The sequence below is a fragment of the Ornithorhynchus anatinus genome, chromosome X3 (assembly GCF_004115215.2).
Source record: "Ornithorhynchus anatinus isolate Pmale09 chromosome X3, mOrnAna1.pri.v4, whole genome shotgun sequence".
In the NCBI taxonomy this organism is placed as follows: Eukaryota; Metazoa; Chordata; class Mammalia; order Monotremata; family Ornithorhynchidae; genus Ornithorhynchus; species Ornithorhynchus anatinus.
Window position 1 is genome coordinate 3,731,764 of NC_041751.1, and position 14,649 is coordinate 3,746,412.

The 14,649-nt window shown below is 45.6% G+C and overlaps 1 protein-coding gene across 7 annotated transcripts in view; it reads left to right on the plus strand.

Moving 5' to 3' along the window:
- EPB41L4B (erythrocyte membrane protein band 4.1 like 4B) overlaps positions 1-14,649 on the plus strand; it is a 114,730-nt gene that overhangs the window by 24,475 nt on the left and 75,606 nt on the right. For all 7 annotated transcript variants that reach the window (XR_005659629.1, XR_005659630.1, XR_005659631.1 and 4 more), the window contains exon 2: positions 13,722-13,826. Coding sequence is in view for 3 of the 7 variants with exons in the window: in XM_039910668.1 (XP_039766602.1) it covers positions 13,722-13,826 (105 nt within the window). In the remaining 4 variants the exon portion in view is untranslated. The remainder of the gene's footprint in view (positions 1-13,721; positions 13,827-14,649) is intronic.

Consider the following 14,649-nt stretch of genomic DNA (forward strand, 5'->3'; position numbering starts at 1 on the left):
GCCATCGGGCAGATGTTGAGATAAAAAAAAAAAAGGAAAAAAGAAAACAAAGCATAGAAATGGCCCTGAAATTTGAAATCCCCTGGCCAGTTTTGGGGGCCACTGTAGGAGATCAGAATTCCAGGTGAGAGAATTAGATAAATTAGCCTGTCACTTAGCACATAAGACCCTAGACTGAAAACTCCTTGTTGGCTGGGGGGGATCATGTGTACCAACTCTGCTATATTGTACCTTCCCAAACACTTCGTACAGTGCTGTGCACCAGTAAGTGCTCGATAAAAACGACTGACGGGTTGATAACCTTGGAGAGGGGCAGGGCAAGTTTAGCAGGCCGGCAAAAGCTCTGGAGGGACAAAGTCCCTTTTGGCCAGTTTGTGCTCATGAAGCCCTGGAAATGTTTACATTTCTCCGGCCCAGACCGAGAGGGAACAGCAAGTGAGTTGCCATGGCAACCTGGATGACTCAGGTGCATTCTGGGCGCTTTATTTTCCCTTGCAGCTCCTTGAGGGATGCAGTGGGGGGGGCATCTTTAAGATGGAAAAAGGGGAGAAAATGACCCCTCCAAGATCAGCTTAGTTCAGGTGATGTGACAAATTAGGTGAAGAACAAGAATTACAACTGACCAGTGGGTCTTTTTTTTAGAATAGTGCTTTGTTAAGTGCTTACTATGTACCAGGCATTGAACTAAGAGCTGGGGTAGATACAAGCTAATCAGGTTGGACACAGTCCTTGTCCCATGTGGGACTCATGGTCTCAATCCCCATTTTATAGATGAGGTGACGGAGGCATAGAGAAGTGAAGTGACTTGCCCAAGGCCACACAGCAGACAAATGGCAGAGCCGGGATTAGAATGGTATTAGTTAGACGCTTACTAAATTCTAAGCAGTGTACTGAGCGCTAGGGTAGATGAAGTACAACATATGTGCAGATTGGACACAGTCCCTTACCCACATGGGATTCATAGTCTAAGGGAGAAGGAAAACAAGTGTCGAATCCCCATTATACAGGTGAGGAAATAATAATAATTATGGTATTTGTTAAGTGCTTACTATGTGTCAAGCACTGTACTAAGGAAAGTGAAGGGAGCAAAAATTAAGACTTGCCCAAGGTCACACAGCGGGCAAGCAGCAGAGCTGGGATTAGAACCCAGGTCTCTGGACTCCCAGGCCTGTATTCGTTCCACTAGGCCATGCCGCTTCTCCCTGGGAAACCCCCAGCGAGAAGCATCATGGTGTCGTGGATAGAACACAGGCCTGAGAGTCAGAAGGACCTGGGCTCTAATCCCAGCTCTGCCACTATCTGCTGTGTGGCCTTAGGCAAGTCACTTCATGCCTTTGGGGCTCAGTTACCTCATCTGTGAAATGGGGATTAAGAGGGTGAGCCCCAGGTGGGACAGGGACTGTGTCCAAGCTGATTAGCTTGTTCCTACCCCATTGCTTAGAATGGTGCTTGGCACACAGTAAGCTCTTAAGTACCATTATTATTATTATGATTATTAAGATGGAGAGCTGGGTAGAGATGAAGTGAGCAGCTGCCACATTCCCCTGGTTTGTGGCCTAGATCAGCCCTCACGGGAGGGCACAAGCCCCCAGGGTAGTTCCAGCAGGCCCTGACCACCGTTCCCTCACGCCTCATCTGGTCTCCACAAAATGTCCGACTGCCCCAACCGAACTGCTAGACTTTGGCACCGCAATTGTGCTGGGTGACAACTCAGGCTTGTTCCGTGGGTCAGTGCCCGGGGGTTCATCCTGATTTCTGGCCCAGTGCCCTAAGTGGGTGGAACATCTCCGAGGGAGCAGACTGGGGGCGGGAGATGCCGCGGGGTCCATACAATCAATCAGACAGTTGTATTACTAAGCCCCTAATATGTGCAGAGCACTGTTCTAAGCGCTTGGGAGAGTACAGTCCATCAGAGTTGGGAGACGTAATCCCTGCCATTTACCATTCGGTTTACCATTCAGTGGCTTAACTTCCTAGCTCTTTGAAAGCTACTCATTAGATTGTAAAGTCTCTTTTTTTATGGTATTTGTTAAGCACTTACTCTGAGCCAGTCACTGTACTAAGCGCTGGAGTAGATACAAGTTAATCAGGTTGGACACAGTCCCTGTCCCACATGGGGCTCACAGTCTTAATCCCCATTTGGAGTTGAGGGAACTGAGGCACAGAGAAGTGAAGTAACTTGCCCTTGGTCATACAGGTGATAGAGTCGGGATTAGAACCCAGGTCCTTCTGACTCCCAGGTCTGTGATGTATCCATTAGGCCATGCTGCTTCTCTTGAGGACAGAGATCATGTACCTTGTGGCATTATACTTTTCCAAGTAATTAGTCCAGCACTCTGAACACAGTACGTGCTCAATAAATACTTTTGACTGATTGAGTTCTGCCTGGACCTGCAGGACCATAGAGCTGCCTCCTACATACATACGTGGCTTTAAATTATTTATCAGAAGTCACTTATTTTTTCATATTAATGTCTGTCTTCTAGGCTATAAGCTCATTATGAGCAGGGAGCGTGTCTGCTAATTCTCTTGCACTCTCCCAAGCGCTTAGAACAGTGCACACAGGAAGCGCTCAGTAAATACCATTGATTGATTAATTGTAAAATGGGGATGAAGACTGTGAGCCCCACGTGGGACAACCTGATTCCCCTGTGTCTACCCCAGCGCTTAGAACAGTGCTCTGCACATAGTAAGCGCTTAACAAATACGAACATTATTATTATTATGATTGATTGTACTCTGGCAGGGGTTGGACTGGTACTCTAGAGAGGGAAGCAGCCTGGCACGGTGGATAGAGCACAGGCCTGGGAGTCAGAAGGCCATGGGTTTTAATCCCGGCTCCACCACTTGTCTGCCCTTTGTTCTTGGGCAAATCACTTTACTTCTCTGGGCCTCAGTTACCTCATCTATTAAGTGGGGATTAAGACTGTGAGCCCCATGCAGGACACAGGTTGTGTCCAACCCGATTTGCTTGTATCTACCCCAGCCTTTAGTACAGTGCCTGGCACATAGTAAGTACTTAACAAATAGCATTATTATTATTATTATTATTATTGGAAGATAGAAGACGGGCTTGCCAAGCCAGAAGTCTGCCTGTCCCCCTCAGGCTTGCCCGCCGGTGCTATACCAACAACAGGCCCATTTTCTAAACAGGTTGCGTAAGGCGATGGAGAAGCAGGAAGCATTCCACGCCGAGGGGGAATGACAGACTCATGAAGGTTGTCGGACTGGCTGACTGTCTATGTTTCTCTTCGCAGAAGCCGTAATCCGGGCGCAGGGTTGATTCCCCCACCCCCTGCCGAAACTTTATCCCTCTTCCTCGAGTTCAACCAGTTGTATTTATTGAGCACTTACTGGTTGCAGAGCACTGTACTAAGCGCTTGGGAGAGTACGCCTCAACGGAGTCGGCAGTCGTATTCTCTGCCCACAATGAGCTCTCGATCAGTCATATTTATTGAGCGCTTACTGTGTGCAGAGAACCCTACTAAGTCCTGGGGAGAATACACTGTAACAATATAATAGAAACTCTCTGCCCACAGTGAACTAACAGTTGAGAGGAGAATAGAGGGGGAGGCGGACATTAATAGAAATAAATAAATGATCAATATGGACATAAGGCTGAGGGAGCAGTGAATAAATGGGGCAAATCAGGGTGACATGGGAACGAGTGGAAGAAGAGGAAATGAAGACTTAGTCGAGGAAGGCCTCTTGGAGGAGAGGTGCCTTCAATAAGGCTTGGAAGGTGGGGAGAGTGACGTCTGTCGGATATGAAGAGGGACGAGCGTCCAGGCCAGAGGCAGGACGTGGGCGAGAGGTCAGCAGCAAGATAGATGAGATTGAGGGACAGAACGAGAGTCAAGCCACGGGAATAAGGGTCTGGAGCATCTGTTGGTGGCAGAAGGCTTCCAGGGAGCAGTTTGGAACCCCCTTTGCCCAGTGTTTCAGGGTGACCTTGGACAAAGTGACTAGCTTGAAATGCACATGACATCAAGGTGCATTTGAAGGGGACTCTGGAGACCCACCTCTCTGCAGACTCATAATAATCATCATTATGGTAGTTAAGAACTTAGAGATGAGATAACTGAGACCTAGAAAACTTAAGTGACTTGCCTGAGGTCACACAGCAGACAAGTGGCAGAACGGGAATTAGAACCCAGGACCCTCTGACTCCCAGGCCAGTGCTCTATCCACTAGGGAAGCAGCATGGCTTAGTGGAAAGAGCACGGGCTTGGGAGTCAGAGGTCGTGGGTTCTAATCCCAGCTCCGTCACTTGTCAGTTGGGTGACTTTGGGCAAGTCACTTCACTTCTTTGTGCCTCAGTTACCTCATCTGTAAAATGGGGATTAAGACGGTGAGCCCCACGGGGGACAACCTGATTACCTTGTATCTATTCCAGCGCTTAGAACAGTGCTTGGTACATAGTAAGTGCTTAAATACTATCATCATCACTAGGCCACACAGCCTTCCCTCTAGCCTGTAAACTCCTCGTGGACAGGAAACTGGTCTACCGACTCCATTATATTGCACTCTCCCAAGTGCTTAGTCCAGCGTTCGGTACACAGTAAACATTCAATAAATATGATTGATTGATTCCCGCAGAACCTTTCACCAGAAAAACACGTCAAACACGGTAGCCAGGGTTTGCTGGGGCCCTCTGGGTCCATACGACAGGATCTCCACACCCCGTTTGCTTTCATGCCCCCTTCTTTTAGCCCCTTGTACCTGAGGAAACGGACAGATAATACCAAATCACTTTGTAGAGTCAAGCTCAGTGCTCAGAAGGACAATAAGCTCATCCCCAGGGAACATACACACACCATAGGTTTTCATTGGCAACAGAGAATTTAATACAGTGACTCCATTCTCCTGCCCGGGCAACATGTCAATAATGTCTACGTAGACAAAGAATTGGTAAACCAAATAGGCTTCTGGGAGATCGACAGACAGGGTGTGGTGAAAGCCCAGTGGGGCATCATTGTCTATAAAACCACGGGATGAGGGGAGGGGACAAAGTGGGAAGCAGCGTGGCCTAGTAGATCAAGAGCCTGGGAGTCAGCCGGACCTGGGTTCTAAAGCCGGCTCCGCCGCTGGTTTGCTGCTTGACCTTGGGCAAGACTGTGTGGTTAGGATATTTATTTCTATTATTGTCTGTCTGGCCCTCTAGACTATAAGTTCATTGTGGGCAGGGAGTGTGTCTGTTTCCTGTTGTATTGTACTCTCCCAAACGCGTAGTACAGTGCTGCGCTCAATAAATACGATCAACTTATTGACTTCACTGCTCTGTGCCGCAGTCCTCTCATCTGGAAAGTGGGGATTAAGACTGTGAGTCCCACGGGGGAAAGGGGCTGTATATATATGTACATAGCTATAATTCTATTTATTTATATTAATGACTGTTTACTTGTTTTGATGTCTGTCTCCCCCCTTCTAGACTGTGAGCCCGCTGTGGACAGGGATTGTCTCTCTTTGTTGCTGAACTGTACTTTCTAAGTGTTTAGTACAGTGCTCTGCACACGGTAAGCGCTCAATAAATACGATCGAATGAATGAATATGTCCAACCTGATTATCTTGTATCTACCACAGCTCTTTGAACAGTGCTTGACACATAGTAAGCACTAAATACAATTATTACTATTATTATCGTTATTTTTACAACTGAGCTCATGGTCGAGGACCACACCCACTCTCCAGTTTCTTGAGAGGTTTTCATGACAATCCCTGCTTGTCAGACTGCACTTCAAATGACAAGACACAATCCCCACAGTGAAATTCAGAAACTCGGCCAGCTCTCTAGCAATGAGTCAGTCAGTTGCTATTTCTTGAGCACTTAAAGAAGCAGCATGGCTTAGTGGATAAAGCTCGGGCCTGGAAGTCAGAAGGACCTGGGTTCTAATCTCGGCTCCTCCACATGTCTGCTGTGTGTGGCCTTAGGCAAGTCACTTCACCTCAAAAAATAAGCACTGGGATAGGTACAAGTGAATTAGGTCGGACACAGTCCCTGTCCCGCGTGGGGCTCACAGCCTAAGTAGGAGTGCTTACTGTGTGCAGAACACTGTATTAAGCGCTCGAGAGGGAACCACTGATTGATTTATTGCTGGACCCAGGCTCCTTACTGAGCCAACCATAGGCTCCATCTCTTCCCTGCCCTGGATATGAAGCTAGGAGTTAGAATTCCCAGAACAAGCTTTTATATAACCACAGTACACACAATCAGTAAGGAGTCTAGCCTGTAATTGGAGACATTATGTGAAAATTATTGCTTACTGTCAGCCACAGAAGTTGGCAAACCCTTGGAAAGAGTGGGTGGGGATGAAAGGGAAACATTTGAAGGCTGGTGACAGAGAAGACTCATTAGCACTAGGAAACTTTGAAAGCTCCTCCGGTGAGAAATTAAGGAACTTCACTGCGATCCTTAATCTGTATTTTAAAAGGAAAAACTGCTTCCTCTTGCTCCAAAAGGTGGCAGTTTTGGTGCAGATATTACTGCAAGCAGGGCTCAAGATACTTGACAGTTTAAGCCAAGCCCCACAGCATTTATGTACATATCTGTAATTTTTCTTATGTGCTTACTATGTGCCAGTCACTGTTCTAAGCACTGGGATTGATACAAGTTAAATAGGATGGACCGTAAACTCCCTCTAGACTCTACACTCGTTGTGGGCAAGGAATGTATCTGTTTATAGTGTACTCTTCCACTTGCTTAGTACAGTGCTTTGCACACAGCAAGCACTCAATAAGTACGATTGAATGAGACAAAGAATGAAGGTCCCGTATGAGGCTCATAGTCTAAGTAGGAGGAACAACAAGCTCTTTTTGGGTAGGGAAAGTGTCTCCCAACTCTATTATAGTGTTATACCATAGACTCCCAAGCGTTTAATACAGTGCTCTGCACACAGTAAGTGCTCAATAGTTACCACTGATTGATTTCTCTGCCCACGGTAAGCTCTCAGTAAATACCATTTGATTGCTCATTGTGCACAGGGAATGTGTCTGTTTATTGTTACATTGAACTGTCCCAAGCACGTAGTACAGTGCTCTACACTCAGGAAGTGCTCAATAAATATGATTGAATGAATGAATGAATGATTGCCCAGTGCCACGTCCCCTTTCTCGGCTGGTCTCCTCAGCCTCCATTGTAAAAGATCCTGGGCAGAAGGGCCTGCGTTTGAAAGTGATTTTTCTCAGTAGGTAGTTGGAGGCTAAGATGGGGGAGCAGCCCCTCACAGACCCTGATTTTGGGGGTGGGACTCGGGCTGCACGTTGGAAGGCTGGGGATCAAACTGAGAAAGTATCGACCCCTTCAGCGGTAGCTGGCCTTCCGCTCCCCTCTGTCACTGAGAAATTTCAGGCCAGGCGGCCTGGAATTTATCACACACACGGCGTTGGCATTTGTTCTGGCACCAGGCCTGGGCTTGAGGACGTGGACAGGAATCATGTGCCAATTTCCTCGCTGTGCCTTTCTGCTCACTGAGGGGTGGTTTTGCTATCAGCCTTCTGTGTCCCCTGGCCATACCAGGCCCCCTCTCCCCAAGAAAAATCCCTTCAGTTGGCCTTCTTCTTTCCTCCACATTTCTGTTTGGTGCTTCAGACGCCCTGAGGGGATTGTCTTTTCCAACAGCCAGGGAGCTTGCAAAAAGTGCCTGGAAAGGACTTAGGAGCTCGTAGGGCGTTGTCTATGCGGAACAAAATCTGCATTGAGTCTTCTGTCCTTATTTTCCCGCTTCACAAAAATCCCACGTGCCATCAGAGGAGTGGCGATGGAGTGAATCCAGGTGGCCTCTGCCAGCTAAACCGGTGGCCAGAATCCATGCCCCTTCCTTTCTTTTTATGACATTTTTTAAGCACTTTAGTTTGTGCCAGGCAATTTTCTAAGCACTGGAGTAGTTACAAGGTAATCAGGTTGGACACAGCCCCTGTCCCATATGGGACTCACAGTCTTAATCCTCATTTTACAGATGAGGTGACTGAAGGCACAGAGAAGCGAAGTGACTTTCCCTAGGCCTCACAGCAGACAAGCGGTGGAGTCGGGATTAGAACCCAGGGCTGGCCTGGAATGCCCTCCCTCCTCAAATCCAACAATTACTCTCTCCCTTTTCAAAGGCTTTTTGAAGGGACATCTCTTTCAAGAGAACTTCTGTTCATTCACTTGTATTTATTGAGCACTTACTGTGCACAGAGCAATGTACTAAGCACTTGAGAAAGTACAATACAACAGTAAACAGTGACATTCCCTGCCCACGATGAGCTGTCTTGACTAAGCCCTCCTTTCCACTTCTCCCTCTCCTTTCTGCGTCGCCCTGACTTGCTCCCTTCATTCATCCCCACCTCCCGACCTCAAAGCACTTATGTATGTATCTGTAATTTATTTATTTCTATTCATGTCCCTCTCCCCCTCTAAACTGGAAGCTCATTGTGAGTAGGGAATGGGTCTGTTTATTGTAACACTGTACTCTCTCAAGAGCATAGTACAGTGCTCTGAACACAGTAATAAATTAATACATACTATTGAATGAGGTCCTCCGACTCCAAGGCCTGGGCTTTTTCCACCAGGCCACACTGCTTCTTCTAGAAGCTCAGGTACCGGATGGGCTCAGAAGAGATTCAGGCCTCCTAAACATGGAGGCCAGGCTTGAGGAAGGTTGAAATCTTACGCAATTGTGAAAGCCGGTTTCGGCTCCAGATAAAAATCACTTAGGTTTAGGCACAGTCCCGGGAGATTTCTCCCTCCCCAAACATCTTATATAAATGCAAACATGCTGTTGTCATGGCACTGCAAAAAAGGACCCCAGGTCAAAGGTGGTGGCTGTTGTTTACAGAAAATTCAGCTGATATTGGCCTACATTCCCTGGTTCTCCTTTGCAGCTAATGGGTGTGAGTGGTGTGGGTGAAACAGGGTGTATCCAGCTAGAAGCTAAATTTGGCCCATGACCAATGTGGAAAGTGCTCTTAATAAAAAAACAAAAGAAAGAAAGAAAGCAAAAAGGTTGGATGAGAAAGTGTATGAAAGGTGCTGCATGCTATTTTTAGAGGAGTATAAAAGCGCCTCGACGTGTTCCAACTTGAAAGGAAATTACGGCAGTTTCGCGTATCACCTCTAGCCCTTGAAATGAATAAAATGTGTATGAGCTCGATAACGTATGTGCCTGACACATCTCTCCCTTTGGTTGACATTTGAATGCATTTGCATGATATGCGATTAAGTCAGCATTTTGTTGTAATGCGTTGAGTTGATAGGCATAAAAAAGGTGATTTCTGATTCTTTTCTGTCTCTGCCAGAGTGCCTTCCAAAACCTACCCTCCCGATACTAATCAGATCGGAATGGCTTATAAACATCCCTAAGTCCAACCTCTCTTTCCCTCTCCCCTCTCCCCCATATTCCGGGATGTTGTATTCCACTGGACTGTCCGACTCCTGTAGAATAATAATAGTAATGTAGTAATGGTACTTGTTAAGCGCTTACTATGTGGCAAGCACTGTTCTAAGTACTGGGGTAGATATAAGTTAATCGGGTTGGAAACAGTCGCTATCCTACATGGGGCTCACAGTCTCAATCCCCATTTTCCAGATGAGGCAATTGAGGCCCAGAGAAGTGAACTGACTTGCTCCAGGTCACACACAGTGGACTTGTGGCAGAGTTGGGATTAGAACGCAGGTCCTTCTGACTCCCGGCTCATGCTCTGTTAGTCCATGCTGTTTCTCTTGCCTGCCATAAGTGCCTGTGGGGCTGAGGGAGGGATGAATAAAGGGGGCAAATAAAGGTGACAGAAAGGGGTGAGAATAGGGGAGGTGAGGTCTTAGTCGGAGAAGGCCTCTTGGAGGAGGTGGGATTTTAATCAATGTTATTGAGCATTTTCCATGTACAAAGCACTGTATTAAGTGCTTATTAACTGCCGTCAAATCGTTTCCAATTCATAGAGTCTCTCTGGATATATTTTCTCCAGAATGTCCCGTCTTCTGCCATAATCCATAACCTTGTTAACGGTTCTTCCGTTACCGTTGTTATGGTTTCTATCCATCTAGCTGCCGGTCTACCTCTTCCCGTTTTCCCTGGACTTTTCCTAGCATTAGTGTCTTCTCCAGAAAATCAATCCTCCTGATGATGTGTCCAAAATATGCTAAGTCTAAGTCGAATTATTTGGCCTTCCAAAGACCACTTTGGCTTAATTTGCCGCCAAACCCATTTGTTTGTCTTTCGGGCATTCCTAGATATTCACAAAAGCCTTCTCCAACACCACATTTCAAAAGAATCAGTGCTTTTTCTATCTTGTTTTTTCACCATCCAGCTTTCAGATCCACACATTGGCACTGGAAACACCATAGAATTGACAATTTGTATTTTTGTGTCAGTTGTTACATCAGCACAGTAAGTACTTATTCAGTACAACAGAATTATAAGGTTTTGAAGGTAGATGAGGCACTCCTGATGATGATAATCAGCTCTAATCCAAAGTTGTTATTTAGCATCTTGTTTCTTGTTTCTGTCTTTTCTTTCTCTCTCCCATCCTGTTACCAGAGCCGCTAACAAGTATCAAAATACTTTTCGGCTTGTCTTTCGGGGAAGCAGTTTACCCTCAGTCACATGCACTCAAAATCCATTTTTCTGAAGTCAGATCTATCAAATGACCCCATATTTTCAAGTTCTTGCCTAGATATAAAGAAGCAAGGTCTAGTGGATAGAGCCCGGGCCTGGGAGTTAGAAGGATCTGGGTTCTAATCTTGCCTCCGCCATTTGACTGCTGTGTGCCCAAGATCCCGTCACGTCACTTGTCTGTGTCTCACTTTCCTCACTGGAAAAATGGAAATGAAGACAGTGGGACAGGGACTGTGTCCAACCTGATTAGCTTGTATCTACCTCAGTGCTTAGTACAGTGCCTGGCACATAAAAGACACCTAACAAATACCATCTATGAGAACTAGGGTCCTTGTAAGTTTTGGTATAGAAATGCATTTTGCACAGGAGAAGGGAAGATTGTAGAGTTCTCCAATTATACAGCAGGATAACTGACTTCTTTGTGGTTGGAATACAAATTATGATGATCCATTCAGGCCATAGGTGGACTTTTTTATGCTATTTGTTAAGCATTTACTGAGTGTCAAACACTGTTCTAAGTGCCGGGGTAGATACAAGGTAATCAGGTTGCACACAGTCCCCTTCCCACAGGGGCTCATGGTCTAAGCGAGAGGGAGAACAGGTAATGAATCCCCATTTTTCAGGAAAGTGGGACACAGAGAAGTCAAGTGACTTCCCCAGGGTCACACATCAGACAAGTGGCAGAGCTGGGATTAGAATCCAGGTTATCTGGCTCCCAGGCCCATGCTCTCTCCAGTAGGCCATGTTGCTTCCCGTGGTGTCACACTGGTCAAATCTTATGGAACAAATCAGGCTCTGTGTTTTTTTTTTTAAAAAAAAAAAGGATTTTTAAAAATCACCTGATCTTGGATCAGAATTCCAGGAATGTAGAATTGGCATCACCAGGGGACTGGCCCTAGGAGATTTGAAAGATGGTCTGCACTACAGTAAGCGCTTAATAAATACCATTGATTGATGGCTACTGGGGTTTCTAAGGTAGGACATCTAGAGTGGAAGTGGTTTGCAAAAAGCAGGTCTTATATTCTAATTCTTCATTCCTTGTAACTCTTTCATGGCCGGGGCCATGGAGGAAGAGTCATTCTGGCAGACTTCTAGCTAGGTAAGCAGAGGTCAGATGTGAACTTTGGGGCACAAAGGAAAGGTTGAATTGGACCTTAAATTATGGATTTTGGATGATCAGTTGATCAAGCACTTATATCAAGTGCTTACTGCCTGCAGAGCACCGAACAAAACAGTTGGGAGAGTACAGTATAACAAAGTTGGTAGACATGTTTCCTGCCCACAAGGAGTTTACAGTCTAGAGGAGAGCTCTTAGTATGTCTGAACTTGTTAAAAGGGTCTTTTATTAATCCTTACTGTGTACAGATCAACTGGAAAAGAAGCATGTTCATAATTCTTTGGGTTTCCTTTTTTAAGTCAGAGTAGCTTTGCTGTTTTGCCTGTATCGTGCCTTTCGTACTGTGACCATGTCAACAGTAAATCTGATAAATGTGCTCATTTTCTAGACTCTAAACTCATTATGGGCAGGGAACATGGCTGCTAATTCTGTTGTTTTGTACTCTCCCGAGTGCTTAATACAGCGCTGTGCACATAGTAAGCCCTCAATCATTACCATTGACTGTTAGATTTTCAGACCCATGACTTTCCCTGAAGTGAATTTTTAAGCAGGTAAACAGTGTTTTAGTGGGGACTTGGAAGGTCCTGGGGTTTAATGCAGGCTTCGCCACTTATGTGCTGTGTGACCTTAGGTGAGTCACTTCACTTCTCTGTACCTTGGTTTCCTCAACTGTAAAATGGAGATTCAACCCTATTCCCTCCTATGTAGACTCTGAGCCCTATGCGGGGCAGGGAGTGTGTCCATCCTAAATTAACTTTCATTTAATAGTATTTATTGAGCGCTTACCGTGTGCAGAGCACTGTACTAAGTGCTTTGGAGTGTACAATATAACAATAAACAGACACATGCCCTGCCCACAACAAAATTATAGTTCAAAGATTTGTATCTACTCCAGCACTTAGAACGATGTTTGACTCATAGTAAGCACCCAGCAAATACAATGGTAATAATAATAACCTTGTATCTACCCCACTGCTTTTGGTCCATAGTTAAGCACTTAACATACAGTATCATTATTATCACTATTACGATGGTTATCCTCATCATTATCATCATCATTTTTGAGCAGTAAGGCTGTTCTTATTTAAGCCACCATGTGTTTCCCTTGGCATAGGCAATCAACCCTTTGGGGGACTTACATTTTCCTATATGGAATAAGTTCTTCTGACTCGGAGGAGAAGGTTGAGAGGGGATCGAATCAAGGTCTTCGTCCTGATGAAGGGATAGTGGGAGAAATTGGGACATTAGGGGGTGGGGGGAGCACTGGAGGAGCAGCGTTAATTTGCAACAAGGGTGGGACAAGCAAAGCAATTTCTTGATACTGGAACACAATGCTAAGCAAGGCAATGGAGGCTAATAGAGGAAAGGTAAACAGCCGCCAGACCCCAGTGAGTTATGTAGTTCTTCTGGGTGACCATTCAGAGCCCCTTTTGCTCATTCATTCGTTTTTCCTGAGCGCTCACTAGGCGCAAAGCACTGTACTAAGCACTTGGGAGAGTACAATATAACAGTAAAAGACACTTTCCTTAGCCACAGTGAGTTTAAGTCTAGAGGGGGAGATAGATGTTAATAGAAATAAATAAATTACAGATATGGACATGATGGGGGGCTGGGATGGGGGGAATGAATAAAGGGAGCAAGGCAAGTTGACACAGAAAGGAGAGGAAGAAGAGGAAAGGGGGGCTTAGTCAGGGAAGGCCTCTTGGAAGAGATGTGCCTTCAAGAAGAACAGTGCTAAGTGCTTAGTACAGTGCTTTGCACATAGTAAGCACTCAATAAATGCAAATGAAAGAAGAAGACAAGTGAGAACATCTTGGACTGAGTGCTGTATGACTTCTATTTCGGAAACCCTGGGAAGCTGGGTTCTTAAAGAGCCATGTCTCTAATATGACACTGACTCACCCAGAGGGCAGATGTCTTAACTTTTCTCTCTAGAAAATTTCCTGGCCAGTGACCTTAGCACAAATGACCCCCATCTGAATCCCCTGTCTTTGACCCTTTTGTATTCCAGAAAAATGCCAAAGGTCAAGATTTGTTTGATCAGATTGTATATCACCTGGACCTCGTGGAAACGGATTACTTCGGCCTACAGTTTCTAGATTCCTCCCAGGTCACAGTAGGTATAACTTTTATTCCTTTCCTGGGGTCATCAGTACTCCAGGGGTGGGGGTTGGGAGGGGTGAATGTGTCACTGATGCCATCTTTCTTGGCACCTGCACAAGAGTAGTCCAGATGAAACCCGAGAAGCAGAAATGCGAGGCGGGAATCTTTATTTGCGATACCCGAGCATACAAAAGTCATCAAGCAGACACTTCTGAGTGGCGGGAAATTCTCAGGAACTCTTGCGAGGGGAAGCAGGGCTTTGGGGAAAAACTTCTATTGACAGGAATTGCATTTCTGAGGGCTATTTTTATTGTTCGGGTTTTTATTTTTAATTGAGGGAAACGTTTAAGCAAAGCATTCCCTTTCACGATCCTGGTTAGCATAGTGGAAAGAGCACAGGGCTGTGAGTGAGGCTACTTGGTTTTTTAAGCCCAGCTCTGCCATTTGTCTCCTGTGTGACCAAAGGCAAGTCACTTAACTTCTCTGTGCCTCTGTTACCTTATCTGAATAGTGGCGATCATTCCCCTTGTTCCCTTTTAAAAATTAGGTCATTTTATATTCATTTAATCGTTCAATCGTATTTATTGAGCACTTACTGTGTGCAGAGCACTGTACTAAGCACTCGGAAAGTACAGTTCAGCAACAAAGAGAACCAATCCCTGCCACAGTGGGCTCAAGAAGACTTCAGTGGTATTTAATCAAGTGTCTACTCTGTGTCAGATGCATAGTAAGCGCTTAACAAATGCCATACCATTAGAGTAGAGTGAGTGGAAAAATCCTTGCCCTCCAGGAGTTTGCCATCCAGGGAGGAAAACATCCTAAAATCAATTTCAAGA